The sequence below is a fragment of the Gopherus evgoodei genome, chromosome 1, assembly GCF_007399415.2.
Source record: "Gopherus evgoodei ecotype Sinaloan lineage chromosome 1, rGopEvg1_v1.p, whole genome shotgun sequence".
Taxonomy (NCBI): Eukaryota; Metazoa; Chordata; order Testudines; family Testudinidae; genus Gopherus; species Gopherus evgoodei.
Genome location: NC_044322.1, coordinates 367592618 through 367613150, shown reverse-complemented (window position 1 = coordinate 367613150; position 20533 = coordinate 367592618). Strand labels below are relative to the sequence as shown.

The 20533-nt window shown below is 61.2% G+C and overlaps 1 protein-coding gene across 1 annotated transcript in view; it reads right to left on the bottom strand.

The window, feature by feature from the left end:
• Positions 1-20533, bottom strand: part of SND1 (staphylococcal nuclease and tudor domain containing 1) — a 545960-nt gene that overhangs the window by 18825 nt on the left and 506602 nt on the right. The window contains exon 17 of the mRNA XM_030538672.1: positions 848-1036. Coding sequence (XP_030394532.1) covers positions 848-1036 — 189 coding nt within the window. The remainder of the gene's footprint in view (positions 1-847; positions 1037-20533) is intronic.

The following is a 20533-nucleotide window of genomic DNA, read 5'->3' as shown; positions in this document are numbered from 1 at the left end:
AGGGGGGCAAAGTGCCCTGCTGACGGCACTGAGCTTGGCCACCAGGAGCCGTGGAGGGAGGGACACCCCGGTTCGTCACCCCAGCCCGTGGGAGTCAGGCACAGGGAGAGGTGGTGACATGGCCAGGCCTCCCCCAGCGAGGCAGCGCCGGAGCTGGGAACAGAACCCAGGGGCCCTGACTGCCCCACTACAATCACTAGACCTCACTCCCCCCCAGAGCCATCTGCCTGCTCACGCCCTAGCACCTGTTCCTCTAAGGAGACACCTCGCTGGGAGCCCCTCCGGCGACCTCCTGCCTTGCCGCTGCATGGTGGAGCTGGAGATGCGGCCGGGGCAGAGGGCACGGTCTGCTGGGATCTCCAAGGATCCCTCCCCAGGCCTATGTGTTGTGCACGGCCTGTCCCTGTCGCTGGGCAGGGTACCCCACAGAATGGGCTGCGGGGTCCCCAGGGGACGAGGCAGTGGCAGCTTTCCCATGTCAGCCGATTGAGGCAAACCCCAGGCTGCTCCCTAGTGCCCCCCAGCAGGCCCCGGAAGGCTGTGGTGGTGCAGCCGTGCAGGATCCCACCCCAGGCCAGGCCAGGCGAGTGGGTATTGACCCATGCTGGCACGTTCCCAGCGCCCTCCCCTGCTCAGCAACCTGCAGGCGGGCACTGCCAGCCGCCTGGTCTCCGGGAATGGAGGGAGGGATGTGAGGTCAGGAGCTGGGAGGACAGCCGGGGGGCTGGGCCTGCAGAGGCCCCCTTGGCCCTGGTGCTGGGGGATGCAGCGGGAGAGCCCCAGGCAGGGAAGGAACCAGGCCCCCTCATGGCAGCTCCCCCTCCCGTGGAACGGACCCGTCTCTTACCTTCTCCTTCTTCTGCTTGGCGGCCTCCTCCGCGGACAGCAGGGCCTTGTAGTAGGAGCTGCGCTCGGCCGTGAAGTGCACCTTGGAGAGCGCGTGCTCCACCAGCGCCACCGACAGGTTCAGCCCCTCGATGTGCAGCCAGCCAATGAAGTTGCCAGCCTTGTCCATGCTCTCCACTTCCACCTCCGCCTGCGGGCACAGACGGGCAGGCCGGTCAGCGTGCAGCCGGGGGAAACACGGGGGGGGCAATGGGCATGGAGCCGAGGGGCAGGGGGAGCACGGGGGGGGGCAATGGGCATGGAGCCGAGGGGCAGGGGGAGCACGGGGGGGGCAATGGGCATGGAGCCGAGGGGCAGGGGGAGCACGGGGGGGGGGGCAATGGGCATGGAGCCGAGGGGCAGGGGGAGCACGGGGGGGGCTGGGGAGTGCAGGGCTGGTGGACACGGAGCCAAGGGGCAGGGTGGGCAGGCACACAGTCTCGGGGAAAGGATAGCATGGGGGGAGGGCTGGGGGGCATGCAGTCTCAGGGAAGGGGTAGAACGAGGGGAGGGCGGGGGGTACAGGGAGGGGCAGGGCTGGCGGGTGCACAGCTGCGGGGAAGGGGTAGCATGGGGGGAGGGCTGGGGGGCATGCAGTCTCAGGGAAGGGGTAGAACGAGAGGAGGGCGGGGGGTACAGGGAGGGGCAGGGCTGGCAGGCACACAGTCTCGGGGAAGGGGTAGCATGGGAGAAAGGCTGGGGGGGGCACAGCCTCAGGGAAGGGGTAGCATGGGGGAGGGCTGAGGGAGCACCGAATGGGTCATTAAAAGGCCTGGCCAAGGCTGTCCCATATCAACGGAAAATCCCAGTGGACCAACCACCAGGCCTGGACCCCTGGCGAGCAACGCCCGGGGGGACGGGGATTTCCCCACCGCCCTGCTGGGAAGCTGGGCACAGACCCCAGCTCGAGAACGAAGGACGGGGGGTGGGCGGGGGCTCTCATTTGGGAACGAAGGAAGGAGCCAGAGAGAGGGGGCCTGACACCCGGAGGCACCACAGCTTGGCTGGGCTCTGGCTGAGCAGAAGGACCCCCCCTCGCTGTAAGCTCCGTGCTGAGCGAAGGCCGAGGCTGCCCCCGTGGCTAAGACCCCGGCGGTCCTGATACCGCTGCGTCAGCGGCCCTGCAAACGCCTGCTGCAGGCACTACTCCCGGCACCGTGGCCGTGTCTCTCCCAGGGCCCCGCTCGGCAGGAGGCTGAGCTGTCTCAGGAGGTGGTGAGGCCACATGACCTACCCTAGAGAGCAGTGAGACCTGGGGGGCTGGCGCAGTGCAGAGGTTCTGCTCAAAGACCAGTCCAAAGGGGTGGGGGGTGGCACCGATCCGGTGGCTCTGTGACGCATGGGGCGGCTTCGGCTTAGAACGGAGCCATTGCGAAGGGCTCGTCTCCACAGGGATGCTCAAGAAAGAAAAGCCGAAGGAACTAAGGGTGTGATTCGAGGCGGGTCAGTTAAATCCTATCCACCCCGTGCAGACGCTCAAGTGGCCTAAATTCAGTTCACTTAATTCACACCCTGGCGCTCGCCCTGCCATCCCCCCAGACAGCTGCTCCCCGCACTGCACCCGCCCCCCTCGCCCAGCTGTGGGGAGCACGAGCCTTTCATCGACTCGTCTGCTTGGCTGAGTCAGTCCCCCGGGGCCTCCTCCCCTGCACGGCGCTGTCGGCCTCCGAGATCCAGGAGCCAGAGCTCGAGGCTCCTGCACACACCTTACATGAGTGCTGGCCGACAGCGGCCCCCCATCCAGGAGCAGCTGGCCGCCACCAGGCCAAGCACTTCCCTGCACCCCAGCCTGCTGTCTCCACGGCCCCGCACCCCAGCCTGCTGTCTCCCGCTGCCCCTGCAGGATGTGGTTCCCCATGCTGGGGTGTGGCCGGGGCCCCATGGCATGTGCTCAGACACTTGCAAACAATGCAATGGGCCCCCTGCCCTAGCTGGCAGACAGCGCCTCCTGCGGCACTGCTCCCCAACGTTGTGCTCTGAGGGCCCCGCTTCCCGCAGCCGCTGGGGGTTCTGGCAGGCCGCCCCTGCTGGGGAGAGCTGATGAGCTAGCGAAATGAAGCATCAGAGAAGGAAGGAAGAGAGCTCAGCCAGCCGCCGAGCGCACAGCCCTGAGAGCGAGGCCCCAGGCACACTGCACCAGGGCCCTCTCCTCCTGCCAGGGCAGCGCCGGGATGCTGCGTGCCGAGCGCAGGGCCGTCCATTTGAGCAGCTCTGGTAAACGCGGGAGACGCCGGCAAAGAGCAGCCCTTACGACTTGGCACTGTCCTCAGTGAGGGGCCAGAAGTAACTTGGGCACGCAGTCCGAGCGGGCACGGCCAGAGACGTGGGTCTGCTAGGAAGCCTGACACGGTTTGCTTGCTGCCCCCGAGCTATTGCACATAAAGCTGGTCTAGCGGGAACGGCACTGACCTTTCAGCGCTGCGAGGCCCATTACAGTTTGCCATGCGGACGGCCTTCCTGCCCGCTGCAATGCCCTGTTAAGTGGAGCGGGGCTGGGGAGCAACTGGTGGAGCGTGGGGGCGGGGGGCGACGAGGGACTGGTTGAGCGCAGGGGCGGGGGGGACAAGTGGAGCAGGGCTGGGGAGCGACTGGCGGAGCACGAGGGCCAAGGCGGGACTGGTGGAGCAGGGCCAGGGAGCGACTGGCGGAGTGCGGGGGCTGAGGGGGGACTGGTGGAGTACGGGGGAGACAAGTGGAGCGGGGCCGGGGAGCGACTGGCGGAGCGTGGGGGCCGGGGAGCGACTGGCGGAGCGCGAGGGGCTGGGGGGACTGGTGGAGCGCGGGGGCCAGGGAGCGACTGGCGGAGCGCGAGGGGCCAGGGAGCGACTGGCGGAGCGCGGGGGCCAGGGAGCGACTGGCGGAGCGCGGGGGCCAGGGAGCGACTGGCGGAGCGCGGGGGGCTGGGGGGACTGGTGGAGCGTGGGGCCAGGGAGCGACTGGCGGAGCGCGGGGGGCTGAGGGGGGACTGGCGGAGCGCGGGGGGCTGGGGGGACTGGCGGAGCACGGGGCTGAGGGGGGTGCCCAGCGGACTGTGGGGACAGGCAGAAGGCGGGCTGCTCGTGTTCTCCCATCCCCAGAGCAGGTGGTGATTGCGGTGGGGGTGAGCGATTTGACAGATCATCCCCTTCCCCTGGGTCTCTTGAGCAAATCCGAGCGGGACAGACGCCCAGAGGAACGTCCCCTCCTGTGCTCAGTGCTTCCTTTCCTACCTACGGCGGAGTCATGACCTGGCCAGCACCACTGCCCTCTACTGGACACGTTCAGAACGACACGCGTGCGGGTCATAGGTCCTATATGCTAACAGCTGCTGGGGAGTCTCCTCTAGCTCACATGGTCAGAGCTGTGGCTTTGAGAGCAGAGGGGGCTGGGTCCTAACCCTGCTATTGCTGTGGAGACCTGGGCCAGCCCAGGCGAGACCGGAGTATTGTGGTAGGTTGCCAAGGGGCTGCTGCCCTCTCGCCCACAGAACAAGCTGGCACCTCAAGCAATGCCAGTCTCCAGGCCAATGGATGCTCGCTCAGGACAGTGCCTGGACCAGCCATGGTCTGTGGTATCCCGCGAGGGGCTCGCATACCAGGGAGAGCTGCAGCCCTGGCACTGAGAAGGCATTTTGGAACAGGACGGAGCCAATCACCACCCAGTGGGCTCAGCGTGGGTGCTGGAACCAGGGGGGTTGCCACATCCCCAGTCTGAAGTGTTTTCCATTATATCCAGGCGTTACAGTTTGGTTCACTGGCTCTCAGCACCCCTCAGTCCCTGCAGACAACATCCCCCCCGGTCAGGTGAAAGCAGAGTGCCACAGGCCATGCCACGTGGCTGCCCCACATGCTGGGGAGAGCTCATCTGGCCTGGTGCACGGACGACAGCCCCTGCCCCTTTCTGCACAGCACTGGCTCCCTGCTCCGCACGAGACTCCAGAGTGCCACTGCCTGTGCCAGCCGCAGCCCCCCTGCGTCCCAGCCACCGCCCCAGCACTCTGGATCTGCGAAGAGCAGCCTGGGAGCTCCGGCTGCAAGAGCTCCTATTAAACATGCAGGGTCCCTCCCTCCTGCAATTATCATGCCACAGGGATCTCAAAAGGGAACCGTGGATGGGAAAAAATGACACTCAAAGCAGCACAACTGATCAAAATTAGGTGTTCTATTCAGACAGCCGCCCTGGCTACCATGGCAACCAAAGTTTAACCAACATCTTGCCGTGTCCTCCAGCAAAGCCCCCCCCAGAGGCGCCTGGGCAGGGGAGCAAGGCCACCACGCTGAGCAGGCAGCAGATGGGTCAGGAGATCTCCTTGGACTGGCAAATAGGGGGCACTTTAGGGGCACTGCTAACACTTGGCCTGGGCACAAGGGTATCTCCAAGACCAACCTTCCATCACAACTCCCAAGGGCTTCCAATGCCAATGCTTCAGGGCTCCCAGCTGATCCCCAGGCTAGGTCGGGAGGAGACTTGCCCCAGGCCACTGCACCAACCACCACTAAGACCGCTTCTCGGCCATGGCACAGGGCACTGGAGGGCAACGTATGCAGCAGCCCCTGCGGCAGGGCGAGGCACATGCCCGTCAGCAGCCCCGGCACACAGCTGCGCTGATGGGCAGTTTTGCACCCAGCGTTAGTGGAGCTGGGGCCCCAATGAAGACAGACGGTGAGCATGGAGCAGGGTGGCACTCGGACACCCTGCCTGGTGCTGACCCTCTCTGGCTATTGTGCCATCCTTGGGTCTCCCCACAGTGTCCTCCCTACAACCCCAGGGCTGCCCCGCAGCACGTGGTCCTGGCGATTACAGGCTGAGCTCAGATCCAGCCTCCTGCATTCACCTCTCCAGGCTGGACCAAGGCCTTTTTTCATGCACATTAAGATACACTCTCCACAACCCTACAGCCAGCCACCACAGCCCGTTTCCTGGTGTGACACCAGGGGCCAGCTCATGCCAGGGTCCCCGGGCCTTAGCTGAACACCGCCAGCTCCGTAGCTGGAACCTGGCCGGCTCAGCTGTGCGGTAGGCTCGTTAGAACAGGTGTCAGCGTTACCAGAACGTGCTCCGTGTTCAGGCTTTATTAGATGCTTGAGAGTCGCTGCTGGCATGAGTCTCACTTAGAGCATCTGTGTCCCGTATTGTGGTAACATTTGAGCGGTTGTGTTGTGAGCCTCTGTGACTGCACACCACCAGCCAGGAGAGACACTAACTCGTGGGAAAGGCAGAGCTCCAAGCCCTGCCCAACAGGATGCCCCATCCACCCCAGACAGACCATTGTGGGACATTCAACGAGAGGACAACAGACTTGTTATTCTGCCTGCTCCCGTCAGCTCAGCTTTGCAGCCCAAAGCATGCTGGGAGAAGAGACTGAAGCCCCTAAGGAGGAGGAAGAAGTGGTTCCTCTTCTGTAACTTGTTCCTCGAGATGCATTGCATGCGCCCATTCCACTGTTGGAGAACTTTCTTCCCCTCCGTGGTGCCCAGCGGGGTGGCCTCTGCCATCTGAGGCCGCTGCACGCGGGTAGCAGAGCTGCCTCCAATCCCCTCAGCTCCTTCGCCCCACACAGATTCCAACAGAGAGGGGAAGGCAGCGGGGCGTGGAAGGGACCCTTACAGAAAGGTAGGGAACCGTTTCTCCTTCGTGTGCCTGCCCGTCCATTCCACTGCAGGCGAGTCGCAAGCAGACAAACCTGGAGGGGAGGTTGGAGTCTGACAACCCGTTTGACACTGGCCCGGCCGCGGACTGGCAGGGAATGGCATTGGGAGAAGCAGACGTGTGGTTGCTGCTTTGCAAATGTCTAAGATCGGCACTTACAGAATCATGGGGTTCGAAGGGACCTCCAGGATCAGCTAGGCTAACCCCCTGCCAAGATGCAGGATTTGTTGTGTCTAAACCACCCAGGACAGGTGGCTCCAGCCTCCTTTGGAAAACTCCAGGGAAGGAGCTTCCCCGACCTCCCGAGGCGTCTGCTCCATTGTCCTGCTGCTCTTGCAGTTAGGAAGTTTTTCCTGAGATTTAATCTGCTCTGCTGTATTTTGAGCCCATTGCCCCTTGTCCTGCCCTCTGTGGCAAGAGAGAACAGCTTCCTCCATCTTTTTATGGCAGCCTTTCACGTATCTGAAGACCGCTATCACTTCCCCCCTTCATCTCCTCTTTTCTGAGCTGAACACACCCCATTCCTTCAGCCTCTGTGCTGCTATCACTTCCCCCCTTCATCTCCTCTTTTCTGAGCTGAACACACCCCATTCCTTCAGCCTCTGTGCTGCTATCACTTCCCCCCTTCATCTCCTCTTTTCTGAGCTGAACACACCCCATTCCTTCAGCCTCTGTGCTATGGCTGGCGTTCCATCCCTCTGAGCACTTGCACCGAAAAGCCGCTGACGTTGCCTGGGCTCTGGTGGAACGGGGCCGGTGCGCTAGCCGGCAGGGCTGCACTAACCACCCGGCAGCACAAACGGCTGCCCGAAGAGACGGAAGAGGAGATTCTCTGAGTGGAAACTGGATCAGCCCTTAGCCCTATCTGCAACTGCCATGCAGTGTGTGGGGATCTAGGAGCTTGGGAGGCTCCAGGGAGGAAGCTAATGGCATTATTGCACCCAATGAACCAAGTCTCTCCTCATCTCGCCATGCAGGGGGCTGGGAAGAACGTCAGCAAAGAGACATGGGCGGCCTTCGGGAGAGGGCAGAGAGAAATGTCATCCTCATGGAAAACGGTCTCAGGAGGCTCTGCCACTCGCCCTCCCTCTGGCTGGGGGGGATGGCCACCAGAAATGCTACCTTCACAGAGAGCCAGTGGCAAGGGATTCTGTGGGCGAATCCCAGTCACTTGGCTAGGGCTGTGTTCAGATCCCGAGGGATGGGATCTGGCACATGCGGGTACGCTCTGACCAAGCCCTTCAGGAATCTGGCGACAATGGGGCTGGAGAAGAGGGACTGGCTCTCCAGCAAAGGGCAGGAGGCTGAGACAGCTGCCAGGTGTTCTCTTAGAGAGCACAAGGCCTAGCGCTAACACTGTAGGCAGAGAAAAATCCAGTGTCAGGGGTGCACGCTCTGGGGACCGAATGGAGCAGCACTTCCATTTAGCCGAGTTAGTGCCCCTAGGTGAGAGTTTTCTCCTATTCAGATGCATTTCCTGGACACCCTGAAAACAGGCTGATAGGCTGGAGCAGAGCAGGTGGCCACAGTCCCAAGAAATCACACCTGGATCCAGCCGGAGAGACGGTGGAGACTTGACTGAAAGGTCAGTAGGGTCCAGGCCCCGCTGATGCGACAAGGATGAGACAAGCATCGTCTTGTTTGAGTTTGACCAAGACCTGGGACAGGAGGGGAAGCGGGGGAAGGCCCACAGGAGTCAGTCTCTCCAGGGAAGCAGAGATGCATGTGTCAAGGAGCCTGGGCTGAGACTGTCACGGAGTCCCTGGGCGATGCTCTGGAACTGCTCCCCACCAAGCCAGGCAGGACTGTCTGCAGGGCAAGAAGCTCACACGGCTTCACCTCCTGGGTCTCTCCTTGGAGCATTCAGCATCCTCTGCCCCTCCGTGCGCTTCCCACAGCGAGTCCACCCCAGCGGGGTCCTGGGGAAGCCACAGGGTCCTGCACCCCCACTTTGCAGTCAGATGTGACTCTCAGCCAGCCAGTAACACAGAGGTTTATTCGATGACAGGAACAGGGTCTAAAACAGAGCTTGTAGGTACAGAGAACATGACCCCTCAACCGTGTCCATTCTGGGGGGCAGTGAGCCAGACCCCCATGTCTGCACTTCACTCCTCGTCCCCAGCCTGCTCCAGACTAACAACCCCTCCACCAGTCTCCTCTCTGCTCAGCTCCTTTCCTGAGCCAGGAGGTCACCTGACCTCTTTGCCTCCAACACCTTTAGCATCCCTTGCAGGGGGGAAGTGCCTGGCCATTATTTGCCAGGTGACAGTGTCGGCCAGGAACTGAGCCCCCCCACCCCACAGTATTCGGAGGGAACATTAAAACCAGTCTCACTTCATCACAGAGACCATCTCAGGAACAGAATCCAGGGCATTTTCTGTTGGACATGGTTGCAAACAGGTCCACCTGGGGAGTCCCCCAGCGCTGGAGGGTGGATCTGGCGACAGCCAGGTGATCGGAAAGGTCCTGCTCAGTCACTCTGCGGATGCATTCTGGAAGGTCTGCAGCGCCCCGCTGGCCTAGATCCTGGCACGGCAGGTCAGGCAGGCTGTACCCAGAGGGATACTGGCAAGTTGCCAGGGGTGCGGAGATGGGACAAGAATGGCCTGGGAGAGCAGCGTGTGGGGAACGAGCAACAGATGCCGCGTGGCTACAGGAGGAGCAAGCAGCGAGCGTGAGTGTCAGAGAGACACCGTGTGCAAAGCCGGGAGGGAGGGAGCCCGCCGGAGGAGAGTATTTGATTGCTCGGGCCACTGGGGTGCCACTCGCCAGGTCTCATCAGGAAAATTTACACTGACTCTCTGAGGAGCTTCTGAGCCATGGGATGCACCAGGCTGGGAAATCTTCTCCCCAGGGACGGGGCAGAAGCCCCACTGCTTGGGGCATTTACAATGGGACCAGGCTCAGCCCGAGCGGACACTCCTACACCAGCTGATCTCCGCATCTCCAAGGCCTCGGCTGGAGGGGAGCGTGGGCCTGGCTGGGTTGGGCTGGTGTTGTCCAGCAAAGGCACCGTGATCTCACACAGCAGCAAGCCACACTGTGAACTCACAGGCACGGTCAGGTTTCGGAAACGATGAGCTTTTAAATCCTCAAGGGGGTTTGCAGGCAGCTGCCCCGACCAGATGGTGCCCCTGCCGCTGCAGACAGAGCTCTCCAGCTGATGTGCACTGGGGACACTTGAAGGGAGGAGAAAATAATTTCAAGGCATCAAACCTTGTGTGTGCCACCTGCTGGCGCCAGGGCAGAGGACGTTGGCAAGCTGGCTGGCAGTGGCTCAAAGTGCAGGTACACCAGTCTCAGGGCAGGCTGTCGGCAAACAGGGCACACACCCGACTGGCTGTGAGTTCTAGACTTACATTTCACCAACTAGTCACGCGGTGTGAACTCCTCAGGCCCCGTAACAACCTGGAGCCACAGACAGTCCCCTTGGGCACCCCACTCTGGCTTGCCACCCACATGAGCCTGCTTCTCTCACAGCAACAGGCAGGGTTCTGCCAGTCCCAAGGGACCAGTCACTTACCGCAGGTCAACTGTGCTTTAGAGTTCAGCGCAGAGACAACGCGTAGAGCAAGTCCTGCGATCACGGACTCGGAAAGGGAAAGCAGAGAGCTATTTACAAGGTTAAAGCAAGTGACACAGACTAATGAGTTACAGCCTTAAGTTTCGAAAGACAACTTCAGCAAGCTCTCTATGTCCCTTAGGGCTAACCCAGGCCAAGCACTGGGGATCCCTTGCTTATGCCAGGAAAACCTTACCCCTCAGACTCCAATGAGATCCAGTTCCTCCTGGGTTGGTGTTTTTATTCCCGTCCCTGCTTCTGCTCTGAGCTGCAAACTCAGCTGACAGGAGGACTTCACCTGCAGGACTCATCTCCACCGGGCATGGGGTGAACAACAAAGTCTTTTGTCCTCATTAATGTCCCGCACTAGTGTCCATGGGCCATCCCTGCCAGGCAGCCGTCCCACTTCCTGCTGGAAAGCAGTACTTCCCACTAGCTAATGGCTCTCTCCTGGTGATTTACAGAGACTCACAACAGAAAACACTCTGATGTGTCCGTACAATATGGGACACAGATGTTATCTGCGAGATTCACGCTGGCAGCCACTCAAGCATGCCATAAATTCTAAGCACTGAATGCGCTCTCAGATCTCCAGTCCCTGCGTTACCAACCCTTACACCCAGCTCTGGGTCTGTCTGGCCAGCTGAGAGATGGGGACCTTGGCATGAGCTGGCACCTGGTCTCCCAGGTCGAGACCCCCGTGCACCTGGCAGAGCTCATGCTGCTGTCTCTGAAGCCCTGGCAAACCGCAGTCCAAGAGCGACCCGCCCTCCCGGGCTAGCGTGGGGCAGGGAGCCAGGGGCTGCCCCGTTCTAGAGAAATTCATTATGCTCTGGCATCCCGCAGCGATCTGTACCCAGGATCATTACAGCAGAATTCCAGAGGCCAAGAGCCATTCCCACTACTCAAGCCTGTGCCCATCAGCTCCGGTTGGCAGGAGGGGCTGTGCAGATGCAGCTGGGGAGCCAGCTGGGGCGCAGCAGGGAACGCCAATCCTCTCGGAGGGCAACGTAGGGCTGTGGTCCGGGCATGCGCCAGAGCTCCAGCATGCCGTGCCGATGGAGGTGGCTCCCAGTCTCATTTGCCAGAGTTGGGGACAGAGCGGGAACCGGCGGCACCGGGCGCAGTAGCGAGGTCTGCTGAGTTCAGCCCAGCTCTGGCTGCCTCAGCTGGGCACACAGCACCTGCTGCATCCACCAGCCAGTACGCGAGTCGGCCACTCCCACAGGGAGGCCTCAGAAGGCAGTGGAGGCTCTGAGCGAGCCAGTGTGCTGCGCTGGGCAGCAGGGATCAGGGCGACTGGATGTAAGGGGTGGTGGGAGGTGAGGAGACTGGGATGACCAGGCAGAGGCAAGGAGGCGGACGCAGGGGTCGGGGCATTTCTGACCTGGTGCCCGGGCTGCGCTGTCAGGAGGTGACAGAGTAGGGAGTGAGCAGAGGATGCAGGAGGCTGAGAGGGGCGACACAGCTGCCAGCAACTAGCCGACGGGGGGGTCGCATCCAGGCTTCCTGCACCTATGGGCAGCCAGCACACCCCCGCACGGTTACAGCTGTTCCTATCAGCCCCCAAAGCCTGCGGTGGCCGAAAGGAACTGAGCACGGGGCAGGGTGGTCGCACACCTTGGGCTGGGGAGAGGGTGAAGCCAGGCTGGGGGCCCTGGAGTTGCTAGCCTTGGCGGGTGGCTCGGCTCTCAAGAGAGCACGGCTGCTGTAATGGTGCGTTTTGCTCCCATGAATACTGCATAAGAGCTGCGGCGTGAGCCCCGCATTCAGCCAGCCACCTGGATCTGACGTTTGCCAGTCATTAGCACTAATACAATACCATGAATAATGGATCGCCGGGCGCTGGAAAAGGCAGGTTTGTGTTAGACGTGTGCGCGGCCCTGATTAATGCCAGGCCCTCCGCGGGCGTGGAGCCAGCCATGCCTCCGACAGAGGAGCCAGTCATCTCACCATCACTGGCACACAGGCAACGCGGCACCGTGACAGGCTCTGCTGTGGCCCTGCTCCGAAGCTAAGCGGAGTCCAGGGCATTGGAATGTGAAGGGGCTAAACAGCAGTGTCCCAGCTCATGCCACGAGCATCTGTCCCGCAGCACCCTGGCTAATGCCAGCTGTAGGACCCCTCACTGCGCCGTATCACCAGACGTGGCGTCCCAACCCAGAAGTGGCTGCATTGCAGTGGGGGCTAAGCAAGCCCGGGGGAGTTTAACTCCAAGCAGCAGTTTTTAACCCTGGGGCGGGGGGCTGGAGGCACGTCGGGAAAGGCAGGAGGCTGTTCTGAAGTGGAGAGACATGGACTCACAGCCGCATGCAGCCATGCCCGTGAGAAAGCAGCTAAGCCCCCCTTTCCCTGCCAAATCTGTGGGCCATAGGGCCTGCAGGAGGGAGTGTGCACGTCCCCGTACTGCAACTGTACCTGCTGCAACACCTGCCCAATTCTGGTAGTAGGAACGCAGGTGGGCGCTGGCAGGAGAGCTGAAAGCTGCGGTGGATGGAAGGGGGAAGAGACGCATTTGCCTGCACCCACAGGCCAGGGAGGGGGCTGGCTCCCAGCGCTGGGGCCCCAGTCATTTAGGACCCTTCCTCACGGCTCCGCCCTGCGGAAGCAGGGTCCACGTGCATGCAAAGGGTGTTTGACCACAGAAGGGCCGAGTGTAGCCGCTGGATCACCCAGCCTCACATCTCTGGTGCCTTCTCAGAACTCTTCCCAAGCTCCCCTCCTAGAGTCTGGGCAAACCTAAGTGGAAACTGAGGCACAGACGGGGCAGTGGCACCCAGGTGGCGGAGCCCTGTCACCACCAGACCCAACATCCTCCTGAGCTGCATGACAGGATGAGGATCCAGCGCCTGATGCTGAGACATGCCCCAAGGCAAGACTAGCACTGGGTCCTTCCAGTTCCTGCCACGGGACCGGGAGTCCACGGGGCAGGCCGAGACAGGAAGACGCCGGATGCGGTGGTAGCCTGCAGAGTGGCACACCTCCCCCAGCCAGGCCAGGCAAATGGCAGCTTTGATCGCCCAGCGCATCATCCCAATTGCTGGCCTGGCAGCAGAGGCGCCCGCTCCCCTAGACTGTGTCAATCGCTGCTCGGGAAGATGTGGAGTTGTCTCCGCTGCGTGGTGACAAATGGGCGGCCGTGGCCTGTTCAAGAGATAATGGGAGACTTGGCAGGCTGGGGCTGTGGCTGCTGCCGCTGCTCAGAGCTGAGCTTGGAGTCCTTCGGAGGGGATGGTTACCAACGCAGCCTTGCCTCTGGTTCTGGAAGTGATCCAGGACCGTTCTTATCTCCGGTGCCCAGATCCTGACAGCTCCCCTCTGCTGTGCCGCAGACAGTGCAGGCTGGTGGGCCAGTCCCCTCACACAGCCTTGGGGGACAGGTGTTCGCAGCAGGGGCTTCTATCTGAGTCAGAGTGGTTCCCAGGCCGAGCGCTGCCCAGCCCCGTGTCCCAGCCTTCTCTCTTCCTCGCTGCCGGCTTTCGTAGATAAGGCAGCCGCAGCCCTGCTCCTCAGCAGCCATCTCAGCCGGCGTTCCTGGCCCAGCCTGCGAGCTCCGGCGAGAGCCGCATCCTGCCAAGGGCTGCCCTTTCGCCAGGCAGTGCAGAGCCCGCGGGGGCTCCAGCGCAGGGCAGCACACTTGCTGCCACAGAGACATTCGAAGCAGAGGAGAGATTTGCCACGCACAGCCTGTCCCCGAGACGCCGTGGAGAAGGCAGAAATCTCCAGTCCAAGTGCTCCCTTATGCAGACTTGCCAGCTAGGGTCCGGGGAGGGGAGCTACGGGGACACATGCACCCTGCACTCCCTCTGCCCACCAAGGAGAATCGACTCCCAAACGCTAGCACTGAAACCCCCAAGGATTTATCGCTGCGTGGAGGAGGAAATCTAAAACCCAGAACCAGCCCGCTGGCCAATAGATCAGGGAGCTTGTTCCCCATCAGAGTAACTGTACAGGCCACACATCCTGCTTATTCAACTAAACGTTTAAAGCAGTAGCCCTCTCCCTGCCCCCCAGACACTGTTTATGGTTTTCTCCTCACCTTTCCAAGTACATTCATCACCCCATTTTCCTTCCCCGCTCGAGATGGGCTCTGGCGTTACCACCTGCTGAGTGGTGCAGACGGTTTACATCACGCATGCCGAGGTGCAGGCCATAGCGGGTTGGAAGCTGGGGAGGCAAGAGCTAGTGCCTCGGCTGCAGGAAAATCCGAAGCTCCTCAGCGAGAGAAGGGGGTAAGGAGCAGGAGACGGGATGATGAATTTAAGAGCTGGCAGGGTCAGAGGCCCAGCCAGTCTGGCTGATAAAAGTGAAAGCTCCTGGGCCCAGCGCTGCTATTAATTTCACTCCTCATGTATATGAGATATTTATACACAAATAAATCCACACCGCGGGAAGCTGGGCGGGGACTTCAGCCGGAGCAGCCTGTGCCCTCACTCACCCTGCACACGAACTGGACATCACGAGCCAGAGCAAAAGGATCAAAGTCCCTTACCCCTCTTCCCAGGAATCCTGCAGGCTGTCACGGAGTCCCCGGGCGCTGCTCTGAAACTGCTCCCCACCAAGCCAGGCAGGACTCTGGGGAGCCTCCTCTCCCTCGGAGCAGACTTGTTCAGGGCAAGAAGCTCACACGGCTTCACCTCCTGGGACTCTCCTTGGAGCATTCAGCATCCTCTGCCCCTCTGTGCACTTCCCACAGCGAGCCTGCCCCAGCGGGGTCCTGGGGAAGCCACAGGGTCCTGCACCCCCACTTCGCAGTCAGACTGTGACTCTCAGCCAGCCAGTAATACAGGGTTTATTAGATGGACAGGAACACGGTCTAAAACAGAGCTTGTAGGTACAGCGAACCGGACCCCTAGGCCGGGTCCATTCTGGGGGGCAGTGAGCCAGACCCCCCACATCTGCACTTCACTCCTCGACCCCAGCCAGCTCCAGACTAACAACCCCCCCCAGTCCCTCCTCTCTGCTCAGCCCCTTTCCCGGGCCAGGAGGTCACCTGATCCCTTTGTCTCCAACACCTTCAGTTGACACCTTTGCAGAGGAGGGGCCCAGGCCATCAGCTGCTAGGAGACAGAGCGTCAGGCATTTAGGTGCACTGGCCCTTTGCTCTGTAGCAATCACACACCTTTATTCCACCACCTAGATATTAAAAACTTCACAGGGGACACTGAGGCACCAACACAGTATTCAGAGGAAAACATTAACAACATTCCCAGTTCGCCACATCTCTCCCCCCTTCGAGACCGAACTGAGCGAGGTCACTACAGCCAGTGACTTGGGGAAGTTCGAACCCACCAAGGTTCCCATGGATGCCCCAGCACCTCTCCCATTCCTTGGTGTGAGTTACACCAGGACAGTCCAGTCTCACGTGCTCCCTTTGGTCGGGTGTGCTTGATGGCAGTCGCAGGCCGCAGGTGAGAAGGTTTATGCGGCTTGAACCCTTTTGCAACCATATATTCCTGGGGTTCAAACTGGGACGGGGTCTTTTCCCAGCACTCTGGGCTGCGATTTGGGCTCTCTTGGAGTCCCTGTCTTGGCCTTGGGCAGCCGCTCCCCACCTTGTGGCCCAGACACAACACCTCTGCTATCCCACCTTACACTTTCCAGCTTTTACCGTCAGTCTCACCTCCTTGAGGCAGCCCAGCCCCCTCTTCACCTGGGACAATTGTTCCTCCCAGGTCTGGCTAAAGATGCACATGTTATCAGTGTCTGCCAGGGCCAAGTTCTCCATCGCCCTCAACTTGTCTAGAATCTCCCCAGGCCTAGGCGTGGGGTCGGCATTGGATACCGTGTGATGGAGTAGGGGCTGTCTGTGTGTGGAGTGGGAGAGCAGGGGAGGACTTTCGGGGATGGACGATGCCAGAGCCTGTAACCTGAGCTAGGTAAGGGAGGGGAAAGGTCAACACCTTTGCCCGGGAAGGGGACAAAGGAAGGGAGTGGCAGGAGGGAAGCAGTTTGAGTTTGGGCTTGGGGCTGTGTGGGCGGAATTCAGGGTATCCTAGCTAGGATCCAAGCACCCTGAAAGCCCAGAAGGACTCGGTGGAGGGGTCCTGACTGTGCCTGCAAGCCCTGCTGTAACCTGTGTTCCTGTTGTCCAATAAACCTTCTGTTTTACTGGCTGGCTGAGAGTCACTGTGGGTCCCAGGAAAAGGGGTGCAGGGCCGGACTCCCCCACACTCCGTGACAGACCATGATGGCTTTAAGCTTCCGAAGGTCTCCACTAAACCAGATCAACCTGTCTCCCTTGGGGACCAGCCCCACGGGTGAGGCCCATGGGCTGTAAAACGGCTGGATCACATTTAAAGCCAGCAGGTCCTTGATCTCTCCTTCCAGGTTCTGGGCTGCTTTCCCAGTGACTCTGAACGGGGAACACCTGATGGGGAGATTGCCTCCCACCTCAGGGAAGAGATCCCCCCGGGGGTCTTCCCCCTTCTCCTCCCAATCCCCCCCTTTCAGGTCTAGGGGTCCCCTCACTCTCCTCCCATACAGCGGCTCAAATGGGAAGAACCCTGTGGATTCCTGGGGCACCACTAGCTGCCTCCCAATCCCCCCCCGGTTCTACTTCCCCTTGGGGAGCCCATTCCCGGGACAGGAATCCCTTCTCCTGCAGGACTCTGTCCCTGCAGCCTTTCCCAAGGGGGTTTGCAGCGCTGTGGCCAGCAAGTTCCCTCAGCTTCTCCAAGGAGGGATCCCTCTGCAGCTCGGTCTGGGATTCAGTGGCTGGGGCAGGGAGTGGGACCTGCTCCCTCTCGCTGGCTGGGCCTGGGGGTCACAGCCCCCCTGAGCCCTGTCCCTGGTAGCTCCCTCCCTGCTGTTTGGCAGCTGACCTGCCCTGCCTGGGTGTCCCCCCACTCAGCTGGGGTGTCAGCTCCCCCCATGCTCAGCGCTGCCCTTGCTGTCCCAGTGGGGCAGGCAGCGAGCTCTCTGCTCTGGTCACAGCATCAGAGCCAGCGTGAGCCCCCTCTCCGGTGTGCAGGGGGGCGGGGAGCATCTCTCCCTCCCACTCAGCCCCAGGGGGCTGGTTACAGGTAGGCAGGTATCCTGAGCCCAGCAGACCCTCCCCCCTGCCAGCCAGGTCATTTGCATTTTCACTGACCATTTCCATCCTAGCCAATTGGTTCCCTGGATTTGAATTCAAACCCTCGGCCGTTACAGGAGCAGGGCCTGGAACCTGTCCCAAAGAGACACAGTCCCCCACCCCCAACAGGGCCTGCGAGCCGATATCCTGGAAAACCCCAAAGACCAGCCAGCCTGACACCTCCTGGGTCTGCACAGGGATCCGAGCCATAGGCAGGGTGAGGGGCTTCACTCCAGGGACCTTCACCCAGGTCCCACAGCCCCTCAGCCTCTGCGGCTGCACCACCACAGTTCTCTCTGTCCCAGGGTCTCGCTACTCCAGGCTTGTTTCCCCACTGACCCCTGGGCAGCCCCCTATGTCTCTCTGCTCCACCATCGCCAGTCCATGCTGCTGCTGCTTCTCCTGCAGCTTTTCCTCGGGCTCTGTCTCTGTCTCTCAGACTCTGCTCCCATCCCCTCTGTCTCTGATCCCCTGATGGGAACCAGACCGGGAAGACCCTTGTCTGGTTGGGGACCAGACTCTCAGGGGCGCCTGGCTGCTGCTCTAGCTGCTCCCAGATCCTCTTGCAGCCCCATCTGGGTCAGGAATCTGCTCCTCAGAGCGGTGCTTCTCCTTCAAGTGCACGATTAACTGTGCCTTGGTGAACGTCCCCATGCGTAACCCTCTCTTTGTGCACAGGATCACAATGTCCTTCTCAAGGAGATGGTGACAGGCCATCACTTCACCGTTCCCAAGTGGCTCTGGACTCACAGGCCTGTGTGCTCTTGGCTCCCCCATGGTTTCCAGGAAGAACCACTGGTGTGCCAGCCCTTCTTGTGATCACCACCTCTTTGCCAGGGTCGAGCTGCAGACTCCTCCGCCTCTGGGACTGCTCCTGCAATCCCCAGGGGAACCCTGCTACTGCAAAAATCCTTCTCTCTCCCGGGGTCGAGCGGCAAGCTCCTCCGCCCCTGAGACTGCTCGCTGCAGTCCTCAGGGGGACCCCGTTACTCCAGCAGTCCTTCTCGCTGGTCACACACTCCCAGAAGTTAACTGCCCCCTGAAACCGTCCCTCTCTGAGCCTTGAGCACGCTTGGTCCTCATCATCCCTCCTTTGTTTTACTGCTCCCCAGTCACTTACTGCAAGCAGCGCCATTCACGGGGTGCAGCACATCCCACCGCTGCCACCAGTTGTCACGGAGTCACCGGGCGATGCTCTGGAACTGCTCCCCACAAAGCCAGGCAGGACTCTGGGGAGCCTCCTCTCCCTTGGAGCAGACTGTCTGCAGGGCAAGAAGCTCACACGTCTTCACCTCCTGGGTCTCTCCTTGGAGCATTCAGCATCCTCTGCCCCTCCGTGCACTTTCCACTTCGAGCCTGACCCAGCAGGGTCCTGGGGAAGCCAGAGGGTCCTGCACCCCCACTTCGCAGTCAGACGTAACTCTCAGCCAGCCAGTAACACAGAGGTTTATTCGATGACAGGAACAGGGTCTAAAACAGAGCTTGTAGATACAGCGAACCGGACCCCTCGGCCTGGTCCATTTTGGGGGGCAGTGAGCCAGACCCCCACATCTGCCCTCCACTCCTCATCCCCAGCCAGCTCCAGACTGAACCCCCCCCCAGCCCCTCCTCTCTGCTCAGCTCCTTTCCCGGGCCAGGAGGTCACCTGATCCCTTTGTCTCCAACACCTTCAGCTGGCACCATTGCAGAGGAGCGGCCCAGGCCATCAGTTGCTAGGAGACAGAGTGCCAGGCATTTAGGGGCACTGGCCCTTTGCTCTGCCAGATACTTAAGAACTGCCATGGGGACACTGAGGCACCAACACCGTATTCAGAGAAAACATTAAGAACATTCCCAGTTTGCCACACAGGCCAATAGCTCCCTGCCACACAGACAAGCCATCAGCTGCCTTCCCGCTCCCGGGCCACCAAACCGACCCATGGCCTAAGCACAGCCCCACCTGTGCTGAGAACAGGAGCAGGACACGAGGGGGCAGCACCCCCCCCTCGCTGAGGGGTCCCAGCCCCCCTTCCCAAGGCTGCCCTGGAGGAGGCAGCAGGCAGCTCAGTCTCTGCTCCACAGCCGATTCGGTCCTCAGCCCCTCTGCTGAGGCCACCAGCCAGTGCCAAGCGCGCTGTGTATTCACCACGTGGAACTGGCTTGAGACTCGCCAGCTTGTCCTGCCCTAGCTGCTGAAGGGCTGCAAGATGGCAAAGGCGAGTCACCCAGCACCGGCTGGATTCGACCCTGTGCCCCAGGGATCGAATGCTGAGCACACACCTAGTCTCCTGCGACAGCCCGCTCCCCGCCTGGAAACACAGGGGATAAAAACAGGCTGCGAGCTGGTCCCTGGCTCAGCACAACCTGGGAGCCACCAGCACCGGAGCGGGGCCAGCTTTATGCAGCGTCTTTGCAGTGATCAATAGCTCCATGAGAAATACATGGCCAGTGCTCGCTCTGCCTCCTCCCGGGCCAGGGTGGGGCTCCACTAATTCCCATGCCCGGGTTTCACTTCATTCTGCTGCTGCCCTATGGCGCAGCCTGCCCGCTCTGCCAGCGGTGTATTGCCAGGACCAGGACTCACAGCTCTGAAGGGGAACGTGTGCTGGGTGCAGGGCCGGGCTCTGTGAGAGCTCGCAAGTCAGCAGCCCAAACAGGAGGCAGATGCCCACCTTGGGGAGAAGGTCCCTTGGGGAGCAGCACCCAGCTGAGGGGCAGGCTGCCAGCCCCGGGAGTGTCACCGCTGCTCTCTGGTTAACGTGGAGTATGAAAAGCTTCCTGGGGGTAGGCAGGGTTGTGAGGTACCGTGCCACCACCTCTCCGCAGCCAGAGAACCTCACCTGAGCTGGCCAGGCTCAGCTCCCCGACACCCCCGGCCACAGGCTCTCAGTCCTCACGCAGGAGAGCAGGAGGTGCCCCCCCACTGCGTCCGACCTCTTATCCACTGGGCACTGCCAGACTGCCCAGGCCTGTGGTTCCCCAAGGAACCGTTCACATCAGCTTGGGAGCGGCTCTGCTGAGCACCCAGAGAGGAAGCCAGGCTGCGGGTCTCACTCAGATCCAAGGCTCAGAGGGCAGCAAACACAAACATGGGACACAAACGGTGATGTGTAAAAAAATCGCAAGCTGCATTCTAGAGCCTAACCACTGCCCACATGCTGCCCTGCACTGTCCTGGGTCCTGCTCACCCCGCGCCCTTCTCACAGCGCGATCAGAAGATCAAGTGTCTCCCCGATGCAGGGCGCCGGGGGGGGGGGGTCTGGCTGCACCTCCAGATAGATCAGCTGTGATGGGCGATCTTCACCTGAACCCCCGCTCCTTACCTCTTCCTGTTCATCTCTTCTCCTGCAGTCCCTGCGACCTTCTCCTCAGCACTGGAGTCAGGCGGCACACGCCAGGGAAGG